This window comes from Callorhinchus milii, unplaced genomic scaffold, assembly GCF_018977255.1.
Source record: "Callorhinchus milii isolate IMCB2004 unplaced genomic scaffold, IMCB_Cmil_1.0 Scaffold12, whole genome shotgun sequence".
Lineage (NCBI taxonomy): Eukaryota > Metazoa > Chordata > Chondrichthyes > Chimaeriformes > Callorhinchidae > Callorhinchus > Callorhinchus milii.
Genome location: NW_024704753.1, coordinates 15,151,366 through 15,168,230, shown reverse-complemented (window position 1 = coordinate 15,168,230; position 16,865 = coordinate 15,151,366). Strand labels below are relative to the sequence as shown.

Sequence of the window (16,865 nt, the reverse complement as noted above, 5' to 3'; positions counted from 1 at the left end):
GGCAGTCTCTCAGAAGATTATCCCGGGCTTATTTGGGGGAAAGTCGGTTTTCATAAAACTGACAAACTTGTTATGCTGTAGAGAAATGCCGCAGATTTAAATTGATAGCAGTGGTGCGATTTGCTGGGTCAGTTGTCGCTCCCATGGTAAGTTTGCTTTTATTACTTCTCCCCCACCACCCCACCCCACTAGGCTGTTTTACAGAGAGGTTGGTAAAATTTGCTGGATGTGTGGTGGGAGCTCCTGATATCCTGGCCAACATTCTCCCACTCACCAAGTGCTAAAAATACATACAATTCTTCTCCTTCAGATGAGATGCTAAACCGAGGTCCCGTCTGACTGTTCAGGCGGATGTTACAGGTCCCATGGTGCTATTTGAAAAGAGAAGGGAGTTTCTCCCGGTGTCTGGGCCAACAAGTCCTCAAATAAAATTGGTTATTCACTTCATGGCTATTTTGGAGACATTGCACAAATGGCCACGTTTGCCTACAAATAGAGCACATCTTGTGAAGCACTTTGAGACATCCTCCTAACTTTGCAAGGATTATTAGTATGCAGTCACTACACATTATGGAAAACTCAGAAGCGATTTGATGCGATGAGAGACTTATCAAAGATAGGTCTATTAGTTTGTATTGTTCTGTCACTACAGTTCTTAGTCACAGCGCTTAGGAAAAGTTATGTGCGTTTGAGATGCTTCAATATGATCAAATGCATAAATAAATAAATCCTTGCATTTGATATAGCGCTTTTCACATCTTCTCAACGTCTCAAAGCGCTTCACAAAATAGACTGTAAAGTGAATTGACTGTATATTTGTGGGCAAAACGCGGTAGCCAATTGCGCACAGCAGTGTCCCACAAAAACAGTCGCGGATTGAAAGTGACCAATTTATTATTGTTTTAGATGGATTATTATTAGGCGTGTGGAGTAAGGAAACTTGCCCAAGGTTTCACCCTGCCTGGAATTGAATCCAGGTGTCTCACTTGCAAGGCAAGTGCTCTAATCACTGAGCTACAGGACTCCACACCATTTGTCTTGGAATGTTACAATTTAACACTGGAATCCAATTGTATGCAATTTTATAGCAAAGTCACACAATAAATTCTACAGTTGGTTCGCTAGTATATGCATGAAGCATTAAGTTTTCAAAAAAAACTAAGATTGGAAATACCAAATGCAGGCAATTGATTACTTAGGAAAAATGATAAAGATTTGGTAATAATTTGAGCTATGTTTTGTGCATATATATATATCTGATGCCGTTAGAACACTTGTGTAAAATTTCTGCCTGTAGCATAAACTGGTGATCCATATATGATACACTGAGCTTCAAGTGCTTCATCAAATACTAGTATTGAAGGACAGCACTATTTAAAAAAGGTGGAAAGGAAAAGATGGGGAACTATAGGCCAGTTAGTCTCACATCAGTGATAGGAAACATTTTAGAATCATTGATTAAGGATGTGGTAGTGCGGTATTTAGGGCAGCACAATATAATTAGGCCAAGTCAACATTAAAAAAAATGCAGCGAGACAGATAGGTTAGGTGATTGGGCAGGTAGGTGGCAGATGAAGTATAATGTAGGGAAGTGCGAAGTCATCCACCTCGGCAGAAAAAACAGTAGAGCGGGTTATTTTTTTTAGGAGGGGAGAGATTGGAATGTGTTAGCGTCCAGAGGGACTTGGGTGTCCTTGTACACCAATCACAGAAAGTTATTCTGCAGGTGCAGCAGCAATTAGGAAGGCGAACGGTATGTTAGCATTCATTATGAAAGGATTAGAGTATAAGAGTAGGGACGTCTTGCTGCAACTGTATAGGGCCCTGGTGAGACCACACCTGGAATACTGTGTGCAGTCTTGGTCTCCTTATTTAAGGAAGGATGTACTTGCCTTGGAGGGGGTGCAGCGTAGATTTACTCGGTTAGTACCAGAGATGAAGGGGATGAGTTACGAGGATAGGCTGACCAATTTGGGCCTATATTCTCTAGAATATAGAAAAATTAGAGGGGATCTTATAGAAACCTATAAGATCATCAAAGGGCATTATAGAGTAGATAGTGGGAGATTGTTTTCCCCGGTTGGAGAAACTAAAACCAGGGGTCACAACCTTAAAATCAGAACCCTTTCGCACTGAGTTGAGGAAGAACTTCTTCATTCAAAGGGCAGTGAATGTATAGAACTCACTACCCCAAAGGCTATTGACGCTCAGTCCTTGAACATATTCAAGACTGAGATAGATAGATTTCTTATTACAAAAGTGATTAAGGGATATGGGGATAAGGCAGGTTTAGGATATTAGCTGGAGTTAGATTAGAAGATCAGCCATGATTGAAAGGCGGGGCAGGCTCGAAGGGCCGAATGGCCTACTCCTGTTCCTTTCCATGTTATGTTATGACATGCACTGTGCAAAGAGAAGTATACTGAGCAGTTAAAAAAAATTCAATCTCTGGTCCGAGGGGATTTCAGCCAGGGAGCAGCAGAATAGCAGAATTAATGTGCGTGTGGTAGTTGGGGGAAAATTAGCCAGTGTTCAATCTATAATGAAGTCCATCTCAAGGACAGTGCAACAGATGTAGCACCCCATAAGGATCAAAGTCTTGGTTTCAAGGAAGTAATTTTAATCCTCGGGAACCACCTGTCTACAACCCTATGGTCATTACTGCACTCTAAATCCCCCACAACTTCAAAGAAAATTCACTCCCTTCATTCTTTGTTAAAATCAACTCCAATCACACCATCGCCTTCTTAAGGGCATCAAACCACAGAGTTCTTACCTCCCTTGTCTTTCCTTCCTCTTACATGCGACAGCCTTTCAAGTTTCCAAAGCTTGGCATCACCTAATGCAACTAGATTTATCCTGCCTGTTTTCCTCCTACTCTTCAGTGACTTCTACAAGTTCTGGCTCTTCAGCTGAGGTTTTCAAAGGAACAAAACAAAGACTGTATATATGCGGGCAGACAGACCAACAGGAACAGTCACAATATTCCAGTTAAATATAGGAAACTGTATTAACCCTCTTACCACTACGTTCCTTGTCCTCCATCCCTTCTGACCCCAACTTGGGTCCAAATCACTGACTGTCCAGTACCTTGGGACATTCCCCCGACGTGAAAGGCACGATACAAATGTAATTTGTTCTTGTTGCTGAATCCGAAAGGCATTTTGTACCCACAATAAAATCCTGCCGAACACTTCTTAATAGAAAGCAGAAAAGTAGACATTTACCCAACCAGTTTTGCGAAAATATTTGAGTAGTAAAGCAAATCAAACACATTCACGTCTTCAAACGCTATTTATTTATAAAGTCCGTCTTTTGGTCAACAGGTCCTGCAGGACGATGCCGCTTAACATGAGGTTTAGTCACTGCCAACACGCAGGAATGCATAGAGTCATACACCAAATGGTTCCATGGACTAGTTTTGAGAAAGAAAACAATTCTTTTACATCATTCAGTGAGAAAGAAAAATCCATTTAAAAACTCATCATCATAGAGCGAGGGAGCACCCAGTTTATCAGTGGTTGTCTGCATTTATGTACAAACCTGTCTTTATCTTACAATTTGGGACGGAGGAAGGGAGTGGGGTGGTGTCAGAAACAGGCACAAGCAAATTTACCTTCGTAGGTCTCCTCACTTTAGAACACAGTGCGATTTCATTAACTTTTAAACTGGTAAAAAGATTATTTTGTTAAGAAAAAGATTATTTGTTAAGAAAACGTACACTTGGAAATCTCAGTGTACCGAGACAATTGGACAGGCCTTCTAACCAATTTAAAGGTCGCCAGTTGCCCAAACTAAAAAATAAATTGCTTTCGCCCTGCAGCACTGTGGAGTTGCAGTTTTACGGTCTACATCGCTGAGATTCGTTTTTACAAAACAATGCAAGCTCTTTGCTGTCCAGTACACATAAAGTCCGTTATATACAATTGTGCACACAATTGTAGCCTCCAGTGGTATAGGAGGTCAATACACTTTATCTAAGCAATGAAATACAGTAAATTTGCAGGCGCAATTGCTATTGAACCCCATACCCGGTGATTAATCGATGTCACAATATTAGAGAAGTGCATATCAGCCTCTAGTAACCATATGACACAACGTGGAGACAGAGAAACTAGCAGAACGTAAAACCTTCATGGGATGGGTGAGCATCATGTGGACAGCGCCATTATACTGTAGTATCACTATTCATTTACACAAGCAGGTCCCAGGAGCATTTTGTTTTTAAATTAAAAAAATTACATTTTCCTCAGGGGGCCATTTTCAATGTTTCAATCACAGAAGCAAAGCGAGGAAACTCACACGCATCACAAGTAGGCTAAACAATCTGCAGAAAGCTTGTGCTTTAATCAGAATTAAAAACAAAATCCAAAATAAGCCTTTTTTGGCACTTAGTGCCAGATTTGATGAAAAGCAGAATTAACCCTTTGCCACTCAAAGCAGCTGTAAATTCCTAAAGTAAACAAAGGAAACCTGTGGGTGAGAAAGGGTTAAGAGGAATCCTTCCCTGCTATGATAATTCAGAAATGTTTCTCTGGAGTCCAAGAAAAATAGGAACAGAACCTATCCTGTGTTAGAAAAGTAGGGCTCCCATGCTTCCAACTTCACTTTGTTCTTTCACAAAGATCTCAAAATACTGGTAGATGATGGTGACGGCCAATAAAATACCCGTCCCTGAACCTATAGCTCCCAGGAAGTCTGCCAGGACAGACAGCGCACCAATGCACAATCCTCCAAAGGCAGCTGCTGTTGGAATATATCTGCAAAGAAAGGAGAGAGGTGTAATACTGACTGAAGAGAGCCATAGCCACCCACCCACCTCACAGTTGCTGCGTTTTGCCCACAAAATAGTCAATTCACTTTACAGTATATTCTGTGAAGCGCTTTGAGACGTCTCAAAGACATGATAAGGCGCTATATCAAATGCAAGGATTATTATTATTATTTAAATGAAAAAGTACAGCACTCCTAAAAGAAATCAGGCATCAACCACCCACTAACCCACACCGAACAGGAGTCAGATTATGATCTTGGATTTCAGGAAAGTGAGAGGGCTTTACACAACCACTAGGTGGAACCCAGGCTGCTTTTATTTTAAAACTACAATGACAGGATTTTTGGATTGGCATTAGTATGTGGTACAGTTTTATCAAAGGTAGGATTAAAATCGAATCCCCAATAATTACTAGCAACTTATTAAGCCCAGTATCTGATGCTGCATTTTATGCACTGTTCACTTAAAAGGTTATACTCTTGCTTCTAACTATCTGTGGCTGAAAACAACAGTGAAATCTCTAAAGCCAGTGCAAGCGAGATTGCAGCTTGTGGTTGTAGGCATCAGCTTTGATTGCCTTTTCTCACGGGAGTAAAGTGGAAGAAAGCAGATACTCAGCCTTTCACTGTGGCTAATACCCATCTATCACTTCAAGCCAATGCGACTATTCAGCTGTTATGGATCTGTATTTTACACAATCCAATTACACAGCCAAGGATCCCACTTCTGGTTTCAAAAGAAGGACAAGCTCAAGGCCCTTAGTGTAGGACAGTAGCTTAGAGAAACACAAAGTTCTGGTTCTAAACCATTTAATGGGAATAGCAGTACATGTTAAATGACTCACCTGTTTAGCTCATGGACCATTGAGGTCTCTCTGTGCCCCCGCATGACCATCTGTTGCTCCTTCAGCTGCTTGGCAACCTGTACAATACAAAGACACACTCCATATGAAGCCATCGCCATTATTAATTCAAGACCAACACTACACAGGATAGCAAACTGCCTGGTCTTGCCAATTAATAAGCAAACGTTCCTCCCTCCATCCACATTTCCCTGCAGAAATAAAACAAGATCATTGCTCAACAAGAACGAGTTTCTTCCACATTCACCAAATCTCCATCCAGTCCACAGGGGAATGAGCACCGCTAGTTCTCATTGGCATGACCAGCACTATAAACAAGAAGACTCCACGGATACCAACTCCAACACTGGCAAAGCCCGACTTCCAATACAATGCCAAATTTATAGAAATTCCACGAAATGCTGTAAAATGTGTACAAATATTCAGCCCTTTTCACACTGTTGGGTTACAGCAGGAATCTTCAGCTGAATTCCGATGAAAAGATATTCTCAAAACTTGTCATTATGTTTTTAAGTTACTTTATTGCTAAGCTCTGAGCTAATTGGACAGGGGGGTGGGGAGAGAAGGGGTAATAATTGCCCCAAAGCAGTTACAGAGGTTCACTGTGAGGGAACTGAATGGCAAAATTACAATCAAACACCAGCTCAAACAGTTCTGGGCTCAGTAACTATTCAAATCAACACTCCTGATATTAGTAATGCTGTTCAATTAAAATATCTGAGAAGCAGAACTACTCAGAAGAAAGAGATAGTCTTGAAGATTTGCTCCAAAACCAAAGCTTCAGGGTAAAATACTTACATCCTTGGCTGAAGAACCAGACACTTCAATCCAGGTCTTGGAGAAGAAAGCACAGGAGCCCAACATGAAGACAATATAAATGGCAGCGTGAACGGGGTCATCTAACACTGAACCGAATGACTCCGGAGGAGAGAGGTAATAGCACAGGCCTCCGACAGGATAGGCTCGGGCTGGCCCACCACCCGTATTGTCCTTCAAAACAGAGGGGAAAAATGTCAATAGAGATAGGAAAACAGCACTCAACCAACTATTGACTCGATCCTCCAACTGAACCCATACTTGTCCACTCAATCGCATCTAATTCCCTTTTGAAAGATCCAATTTTCTAGACCTGTGTTAGTCCGCCAATGTTAAGTGTAGGGTTTAGTGCAAAATTGCTTTGTACTATTCTATATATCATATACACCCATGGATTCTCTTCGTTGTAAAAATTTGGTCAAATCCCCTCTTCCCTTTAGTTATTTTTGGTGAATTCAGTGCTCAACATGGTTAGGAACATTGAGCTGCAAATCAAACACCTTCCCATTTCCAGCATCAGCTTCAAGCACGATTAATGCAGATTTTGTGAAGCATTTCCCACCGCATGAATGGTTCCAATTTGAACGACTTCTTAAACCTGTTGAAACTTCTGCACAACATTATGTTCTACAGCATCACTGCATTGTTGATATTCAAATGCCAAAACAAAAAAAACTAAATACTTTAATTTGTTGCTTTCCTCCCCAGTAAATGTTTTTGATTCGGATCAATCCATTTCCCAATAAAGATTTATACTTACAGACCAGGTGCCAAGGAGATTCACGAAGAAGTTCCCACTGAATCTTGTGGACAACATCTGAGAGATGACGTACAGGTTGGACACCAGCGCAGACTGGAGGATAATGGGAATATTTGATGTGTAGAACAGCTTGATGGGGTAGGTATTGTATTGCCCACGGTAACGGGCAGACTTGATTGGCAAATCCACTCTGAAGCCCTGCGACAATCAAAGAAAACTTTTCAATGCTATTGATCAAACAGCACTGTGCGAAGATTAGCTTCTTCCTGTTTGGGAAACAACTGGATTAGGTAAAACCTTCCAAACTCTCACCTTCCTTAATGTTACCTACCTAAAGATCAATGGGGTAAATTACTAGGCCTTTGAGCTAAAGTCAGTAGGTTCACAAGAGCTGCCCCTTTATGAAGTTTTTTTACGCCAATTCTCCTTGAAAAGATAATAGCCACACATACACATATGAAACTACCCACTCAAGATAGGAGGCTGTAACCTTAGGGGTTCAACTGACAAGAAGCCACAAGAACAAACCTTAAGCAGTTTATAAATTACCCAAACAAGACAATAGCCTTGAAATTACTCCATAATGGATTACGCGGGGCAGCTTTAATTCACCTTTCGGTTTCTCTTGTCAGCAGATGGCCAGAGTGCTTCACATCAAAACTCACCAATGGTTGAGCTTTGCCCCATGAAATGTTGCTCATTATAAAACCTAAGCAACCAGAATTTCCTCCTTAAACCTCATTCCATTATCAGATTCCCATTCCGTTATTCCCAGATATTTACTTTCCCTCAAAATTTGAAAATCTCTAAACAGGACTTCTAACTCATCCCAAACTACATGAATGTAACTAATCCTTTAAGGAGCTGATGATTGTATTTCAGTTTCAGAGGATCACATTCTCATGCTAATCCACTGCCCATTTGTTCTTGTCTGTTTAGGTTTCTGTAGATCACAGACAGATTTAAAAAGATCCAGCACACATTGCATTCTGAAAGCACATTACTGTAGGATATGAAAATAGGTTTGGATTAGCTCAGAGATCAGACAGCTCTGAAGTTCCCTGGAAGGTTGGTGACAAACAATTTGTCTCTACTCTTATCTTATTATTACTGTTCCTGCAATATATTTCACAAGAACTACACACTCATGTTTTCTCTGAAAACAGTAAAGAGACAACACATTTGCTTTCTGGTAACTTTGCTTAACATATCTTCTCTTAAGAATTGAATCCAATAAAAAAAATTACATGTTAAAAGTCACCACCTCATTGGAATACCAGCTTCCTTGTAATACAATAACATTCTAACTATAGCTGAAATATACCTCCTTTCCCAATTGTTTTCCCACCGCCTCTTCCTGATGGGACTAAAACTGAGGCACAGATTCCCAAGGTACCTATCGCTCTTCAATACCTCGCCCTGTGTTGCTATTTTTGTGTACCCGAGTCTCCTCATTGTACATTTAAATAACTCCAATGGGAATACCTACACAGCACTCGAGAGATTATAATAATAATAATAATCCTTGCATTTGATATAGCGCTTTTCACGTCGGGAGGACGTCCCAAAGCGCTTCACAGAACACACTGTAAAGTGAATTGACTGTATATTTGTGGGCGAACGCGGCAGCCAATTGTGCACAGCAATGTCCCACAAACAGTCGTAGATTGAAAATGACCAATTTTATTATTGTTTTTGGTTTTTGGAGGGATTATTATTAGGCGTGGAGTAAGGAAACTTGCCCAAGGTTTCGCCCTGACCTGCCTGGAAATGAACTCAGGTCTCTCACTTGCAAAGCGAGTGCTCTAACCACTGAGCTACAGGCCTCCATTATATTCTCCTTACCCTGAGGAGGAACTGAAGCCAACTATAACACCCTCACTGCTATGCTGGCTCAGATAACAAGCCCACAGCCTTCTAGTTTGTAAAAGGCTTAGTGCTCCACAAGACAATGTCTTTATTAAATTTGTTATTATTATTATTTATTAAATTATTGAATTGGTATTAAATCCCCAGCTCCTGCTCACTCACCTGGAAGTATATAACCACAGCAAAGACAAAGATGGTGGCGATGAGATTCATCAGATTAGGAAGGTTCTGCCGGTAGAAAGCTTCACGTAGGGCCCGGACTTTGTCTTGACGTGTGGCCAACAAATGAAAGAGGGCAATGATAGACCCCTCAAACTCAGTTCCTGCACAAAACACACTAGAATTATAGCACACTGACAAGGTCCAAACAATTAGGACTATATAGTAGATTCCTGACAACCCCACCTACCTCTTCCGGTGTTGACTGTAGTAGGGCTGAACGCCTTCCATACGATTGTCTCGCAAATGTTTGTGGCGATGAAGAGAGAGATACCAGAGCCCAGACCATACCCTTTCTGCAGCAGCTCATCCAGAAGCAGCACAATCAGGCCAGCAACAAACAACTGAAATATAATTTGAAAATACTTAAGAATTTAAAAATAAAGTGACATGAGACACTTTCAGTTAAAAATATTAATGCAGTCAAGGTTGGAAACTCAAACTTCATAATTACTGTGAAGTTTATGATTCTTCCCTTCATTAAATGTGCTTTGCCAACGCTACAACGTCAACGTTACTCTCACTTTCTGGACTTCTCCTAAACCTCTGATTTGGTGCTGCCTGGGAGAAACCAAACTCTCAGGACTTCACCATGCAGGAGGTGGCTGTGGTGTGCAAATCAACAGTTCGCGACTTCAATATTGTAAACATTGTTGATCCCTGAATATCTAACAAACCAACATCTAATTTCCAGCAAGTGCTTTTGTCACCATAAACTGTAAGATTCTCCTTCATAGCCTCCTTTTTCAGCCCCACCTCCAAAGTACTGCATTTCAACTCCCATTGGCTTCCCTGCTTTTCTTCTAGTCCCTTCTAATCTCTGGTATAATCCTAAAGAAATTAGATCTTGTATCTAGAACAAAATTAGCACTTGCCTGATGCTTGACTGTGCAGAAGATTTCAATAGCAAGAACGTAGTCACTTTAACTATAATGTTGCATTTATAGTAGACTTTGTGCAGCTTTACCTGAATGATGATGAGGAGGCAAATACCAGCTCCCATTTCTGATGGATCTCCGTACATGCCAGTCATGACATACACAATGGCTTGTCCAATGGTGATGATCATACCAAATACTGGGGTAAGTAAGGGAGGAGAAAAATAGTTAGCCTGCAATATACATCAGAACATAAACACTAGCAGAAGAAGCACTTTGAAGCGCTTTGGGACGTCCTCCCGACGTGAAAAGCGCTATATCAAATGCAAGGATTATTATTATTATTATTACTAGTGTGGCGATACACATGCTTAACAAGACCTTGTTTCTCAGCCAACGCTTCCAAAAACCCCACCACTACCACCCTCCGACTGCACAACCGTTGGGAGTATTACTCTCTTTCACTTAAGCCACACTTAAAACAGTCACACACTTCATTACTTGGAAGTACTTCGAGACATCAGTGATGAAGTATAAGTTTTTTTTCTTATTCATCCAATCCCAGCCACATTTAATATGGAAACAACAACCAGTCACAACTGCTTTGCTAAATCAGGAAGATGGCAGAATTCATCTCTGCAATTGTTGAGTTAGGTAATTTCAGCCAGTGACAGTAATTGGGCACTGACTGGCCACAGTCCTCTAGGGATTTCGATTTGAGGGGAAGAGAGAAGAGGAGAAAAAAGTGAGGAGGGTGAAAGAGGAATAATCACTATGCAGCGATGCTTGCTGAGTATATTGCTTTTAAAGATTTCTGCTGCAATTGCCCATCTAACTCTGTGTGGAGGGAGCAATATAAGTGCAAATTGTTGTTATTTATTGTTACACACACAGGGTCAATTTCACTTTACAATATATTCTGTGAAGCGCTTTGAGACGGCTTGAAGACATGATTAGGCGCTACATCCAATGCAAGAATTATTACTTATCATAACCTGCTCCAAAAATGATGAATGAGATCCGGGGTAAGCATCACCCAGAGAACCGTTTCCCAAGAATGAGTGCGCAATAATAATAAACACTGTATAGGATCCCCTTTGATTAATTATAAATGACAGCAATGTGCTTTTCTATGTCCCAATGTTACATAATTTATAGGAAAAGGTAAATCTCAAACAGAACACACATGAAGATTACAGAACGTGTACTGCACAAGGTTGCTCTTATCTTTTTCAGCTAATGTACTCAGGCAGAGGTGAGCATCAGCATCTCGGCCAAGTATGGAATTGGATTGTCCGTTGGATTGCATAGTATCAGGGCATACTCCTAATACAATCTGTTAAGACTGAAAACGTACATTTCTGAGCTCCGTTGAAGAGCGCTCGATCTTTGGGAGTGTCACCGACTTCAATGATCTTTGCACCTGCCAGAAGCTGCATGATGAGACCAGATGTGACAATGGGAGAGATACCGAGTTCCATCAGTGTACCTAAAGAAAAACACATACTGTTAGCCTCTTGTGCTGCACTGAAATCAACATACGTCAACATCTCTACCCTTACTTAACATCTCAAAGATTAGAAATCCTTACTCCATTCCTCTTAATAGTTAAGTTCCTCTTTAACACAATACCTACCCTACCTCCCCACCTTTAAATGCATCATTCTGACTGTTTTTGGTCATCTAGCCCCATCCCCCCACCCTCCTTTATCCTCCCATCCCCAACTTGAAGTACCACACCAGCTGTGGGAAGTACTTTGAGTACCTTGAGATGTCCTCCCTGGCATGAAAGGCACTATACAAGGATAAATTGGGTTATACTAATCCTCCCATGTGCTGAAAAATAGAAATACAAGCTGCAGCAGCTTTTGGTTCCTTAACAGGGCTGTTGAAGTGCAGACTAGATGTAGCTGGTATTTAATATTTGATGATCTTGCAGCACAGCATATTGGTGCACTAACACACCGACATGAAGTGGCAGGTTGTGGATTTGCATCCATGATTCTTCACATCAGTGTTTTTATAGAGATGTGAACTTAAGAAGCAAAAATGGGAAAGCCACAAGGTAGTCATGCACCGCTTGCATCTATGCTGCCTGCAAGTACACTCACCCAGGGAAGGAATGGCATGTGAAGCAGAATGACATGGCTTAAATAGCATGAAGATACTGACGCTGCTTAAAATGGCTGTCAGTCATGAAGCAGCTGTTAGCTCAGAGCACAAATGTGAAAGGGGTCAATAGATGGGACACCCTTAGAATGAAGAAAACCCGACACACCCATACTGTGCGTGACAACACAGTGAAGAGCTATAATGCATTACATCAGTACGTTGGAACAATGGACATGTATCTAATATGAGCTTCAGGACTGTCACTGGCATTCAGCAACACTTCGTACCACTCATATCGGCTCTGGCTTCAAGACTGCGTCCAACATTTTGAGCTATGGAACAGTAGTGCAAAACACTCAAGAGTAGCAGTGAGGGGAACAATAAAATCTGAGGAAACATATTAAGAATTGAACACGAGCAGTGTATTGGAATGATAAACATACTGACTGAAGTGTGATTTTTCTGTTACTATTTAGCAAGTGAAAAACACCTTAGTCACAATATTGAGATTTAGGCCTGGTTGTTTAGGAGACTAAAGCAAAACAAACAATGTTAGATATCATTTAAGTGTTGATTACCCTGTTTGACGCCAAAATAACTCTCATCCAGTAGAATGGATCTGCAGAGTCGGATGACATGATACCAAACAACGGAATCTGAAATGTAAAATAAATATTTAAAATCAACACTTTAGGAGTATTAACAAATCCACATCTCCCAAGTAAACCCAGTTAAAATATTAAAATGTTTGATTTCTACTTCAAACATTAGATTGCTTCAAGACAGAAGTAACATCCTCCACATAAATCCAAGTTGGAGAAAGAATAAAATGGACTCACCTGGCAACAGACTAAGAAGATGAAAAGCGTTATTGCCGTCCATAATACTTTTTCTCTGAATTGAATCTAAAAATATGGAAAAGGATAAAAATGCTGAGATTAATACGAATAAAGACCATGAACAACATCAGGAACATCCAGTATGAAAAAATACTAATAAATAAGAAACCTGCAAGCTTCGATACAAGATAACCCAGGTTTAGATCCTTTGGTTTGCAAAATTATGGAATCATTTCATCACATCCTCTCCTTAAATTACAGATACAATCCCATACTTTAATCAAACTTTGACCATTTGTCTTAGGCTTCTGATTGATCCCGTACACAAAATCTGGGGGAAGAATGATAACTGTATGAACAATTTGGGGATTGAATCACATATTAGCACATCCTGGAACAACGTCAATAGTCTTTTCCTGTGCTTGCTGGTACTTGTAGGCTTGACAGGCAATCTGTTTAGATTGCCTCCTCTCAACTTTGTTCAACAGCCATTTTTTATAATTAGCTACATATTTAACCACAATCAGGCATTTAACCCCATAACAAACTATACAAAACTCCACTTTACTTTTCCTAGCTATATAAAACCCTACAATCAAGTTTTCTTTTGTTAAATAATCAGTATTTCTTCACATTTATAGCCTGAAGCCACCAAGTCATTCTAGTGTAGAATTCCATGGGTTATAAATGGTATCAAGAACCTCTCTAAATGACAAAGTGAGTGTCTAGACAGTGACTAGCTATTCAACCACAGCATCACAACAGAGTCAGATACTATCCTCACCAGGGATCCACATAGATCTGAGATCATGAGAATCTGGTTTACTTCTCCTCTGCCACAAGCTAATGTGGTGCAGCCTCTGGAAATAAGTTAGTTAACTTAGCACAGAACAGGATCACGTAGAGGCACACCAGTCTCACACTAAGGTAGAGCGCTTTACCAACTGAGTGACAAGGAGGAGGAAACCCCAATCTTTAAACATAATCCTTTTAAACAGCAAGTAATTTACCTTTCTTTCAGGTTTCTGAATCTCTGGTAATACCGCACAAAATGGTTTGATGACCTCAAGAAATTTTACTGCAAGACAAGAAAATCAGGAAAACTTGAAATTAAATATACAGACACACACAAGCAAGTCATGAGCCCACCTAAGTTAGTTATGCACAGCTTCAGGCAATCCAGAGATACATATTGCAAGCTTTTTTTAAAAAAAAGAAATCTATGTAAATTTTTGATTTAAAAAGAAATAGAAAATGTTACGTTTCACTCTATTTACTGACATGCACAATACAAATTCAGTAAACCTTTCAGCAACATAATTTCTCAAAATCATGGCTGAGTGGCCTATTACTGTAGTGTACTATATAATTCCACATAAATGTGAATACCTTGAATGTCATTGACAAGAACATACCCTTACATTACCAGTCCTTCTGGGAAGTAAATATTCTTTTAAAATCCAACATTTTCCACATCTGAGAAAATGCTGCCAGGGAGAAACGTTCCACGTCCTACTCTTACTCCAACTCTCAAGGATTGTTGACAAAACCAGTTTGTCCACCATTCTAGACGTTCACGGAAGAGACTGCGATTTGACCGATACCCAAGTGCATCCTCTTCTCTTTCGTTGTACGCATCAAGTGCTCGGGATTACTATTTTTATAATAATAATAATCCTTGCACTCGATACAGTGCTTTATATGATGAGAAAGCACAAACGCTTCGCAGGATCTTACTGTTAAAGTGTAGTGACCCTACATTTCGTAGGCAAAATAGTGTGTCCAATTTGCACACAGCAATGCCCCACAAACAGCCGTGAAATGAATGACCAAACCTGAATCTGTTCCACCTTACATTTTTTTTATATATTAAAAAAAAAGCAACACCACCGTTGATGGATGTTGTTTCACGTTACACGTTTTAGGCGGTGCGTCTGACTTTCATTAGTCGGTGTTGGGTGCGGTGATATGTATTTATCGACCGGTACGGAATGAGTTGAGAAGTCAGCGGATTCACGGAAGAGAGAGAGAGAGAGAGAGAAAAATAAAGGTTGAGCCCCGTAGACACCGGTGAAAGATGTTTAAGGAGACAGACGGCCTGAGAAGGTAGATGTCTTCTGCAGTGAGGCGCTGTTTGAGGGGGAGGGGGAGGGGGGAAGGGGGCGCTCGGCCTCCACACCTCAAACGGCGACGTGGCGTTCAATTGCCAGCGACCGCTGAGGGGCAAACGCGGCTTCGAGAGGGTTGGGGGGGGGGAGAAGAGGCCTCGGATTCGGGTTGAAGTGTGTGTGGGGGGGAAATCCTCCTCCTTCCCACCCCCCAAACGAGGCCCGGGAGAGAAGAGCTGCGGCCGCCCGTTCCCTGAGGCAAGAAAATCGGGTCCAAAAGGGGCTCTCGCGGCGGGGACTCGATTAGGGCCTCCGGTTTTCGGTCGAGGCGCCGGCGGGCAGAGCGCACCGCGACGAGAGGGCCCGACACTTACTGCCCATGATGGCGGCGGAGGTGGTGACCACGACGACAGCGGCTCTACGGGGAGAATTGGTCCGGGTCCGGCGGCGGCGGCGGCTCTGGGAAAGGGAAGGGAGAGGCGGCGGCTCCTCTTTCTCAGGGCTCACTTCAGAGACACGTCAGCGGTCGGAGGGGGAGCAGCAGCTGGAAAAGGCCGCCCGCCAATGGCAGACCGCTGACGCCCCCACGTGACCTGCCGGCCGGCAAGAGCCGAACCGCCGAGCGCTACGTCACGAGCCGCCCGGGAATTCCCGAGCGACCAAAGGCACACCCACGTGACCGCCTCAGCCCGGCTCGGGAGAGGACGAGAAGGGCTGAGCGTCGAACACGTCACGCGCCGCCCGGGAACACACGAACCCCCCCCCCCCCGGGCGGCTGCGTCGCAAGCCACCCGGAAAGACCCGAACGACCAAAAACGTGACAGGCAGCCCCGGCTCGCGAGCAGTGGACGAGAAGGACCGAGCGATGCACGTCACGCGCCGCCCGGGTACGCGCGCACGGAACCACGTGCCGAGCGACCACGCCACGTGACGCGCTGTTGACCGTTGGGTCGCGCGTGCCGTTCAAACTGTCGAGGAGATGCCGCGCGAAGGCGAAATGGTTGTCCGCCATCTTGTGACCCGGAGGAGCAGTTGGGTGCCACTTACGCCGAATGTGCTCAGACCGTTCTCACAGGTAGACTGTAAAGTGTGTATTTTCATAAGAGTTGTAGAATTATACAGCACAGAAGGAGGCCATTAGGCCCCTCGTGCCAGCGCTGGCTCTTTGAAAGAGCTATCCAAATTAATCCCACTCCCCTGCACTCTCCTTATAGACCTGCAAATTTGTCTTCCCCAAGTTTGTCCTCCTTTGTAGGTGAACATGGCAGCAATTTCCCATTAAAAACAGCAATGGTCTTATCTTTGGGGGAGATTGTCAACCAGGGCAGTAGGAGTAAATCCCTTCTCTCTGAGAATAAAACTCTCCGAATGTAATGTTTTCATTACATTGAGGCTTGACTATGCAAACTCATTGGTTGTTGGCCTCCCCAACTCCTCCCTCCATAGGCTGCAGATCATCCAGAACTCTGCAGCCCGGGTCCTCTCCGCACCAGGCTGTGTGACCCTATCACCCCCATCCTCGACCGACTGCACTGGCTTCACATCACACAGAGGATACAGTTCAAGATCCTGGTCTTCGCCTTCGAAGCCCTCCATGGTCTTGCTCCCCCCCCCCCCCCCACCTCTCT

General features: G+C 42.4%; 1 protein-coding gene across 1 annotated transcript; it reads right to left on the bottom strand.

Annotated features, from left to right (window-relative positions):
- Positions 1–3,275: 3,275 nt before the first annotated feature.
- LOC103176668 (SEC61 translocon subunit alpha 1) lies at positions 3,276–15,772 on the bottom strand. The gene is made up of 12 exons (XM_042339612.1): positions 15,612–15,772; positions 14,140–14,207; positions 13,130–13,195; positions 12,869–12,946; positions 11,536–11,668; positions 10,268–10,377; positions 9,491–9,644; positions 9,244–9,404; positions 7,213–7,410; positions 6,435–6,626; positions 5,619–5,695; positions 3,276–4,760 (listed from the first exon to the last, which is right to left on the bottom strand). The coding sequence occupies exons 1-12, from the start codon at positions 15,616–15,618 to the stop codon at positions 4,574–4,576; spliced, it is 1,431 nt and encodes a 476-aa protein (XP_042195546.1). The 5' UTR covers positions 15,619–15,772; the 3' UTR covers positions 3,276–4,573.
- Positions 15,773–16,865: the final 1,093 nt, after the last annotated feature.

Coding starts and splice junctions, on each gene's coding strand:
- LOC103176668 (XM_042339612.1), bottom strand. Junction 11,669..12,868: donor TTATTTTGGCGTCAAACAGG/GTAATCAACACT, acceptor TGTTTTTCTTTA/GGTACACTGATGGAACTCGG. Junction 5,696..6,434: donor CTGGTTCTTCAGCCAAGGAT/GTAAGTATTTTA, acceptor TGTATTGTACAG/GTTGCCAAGCAGCTGAAGGA.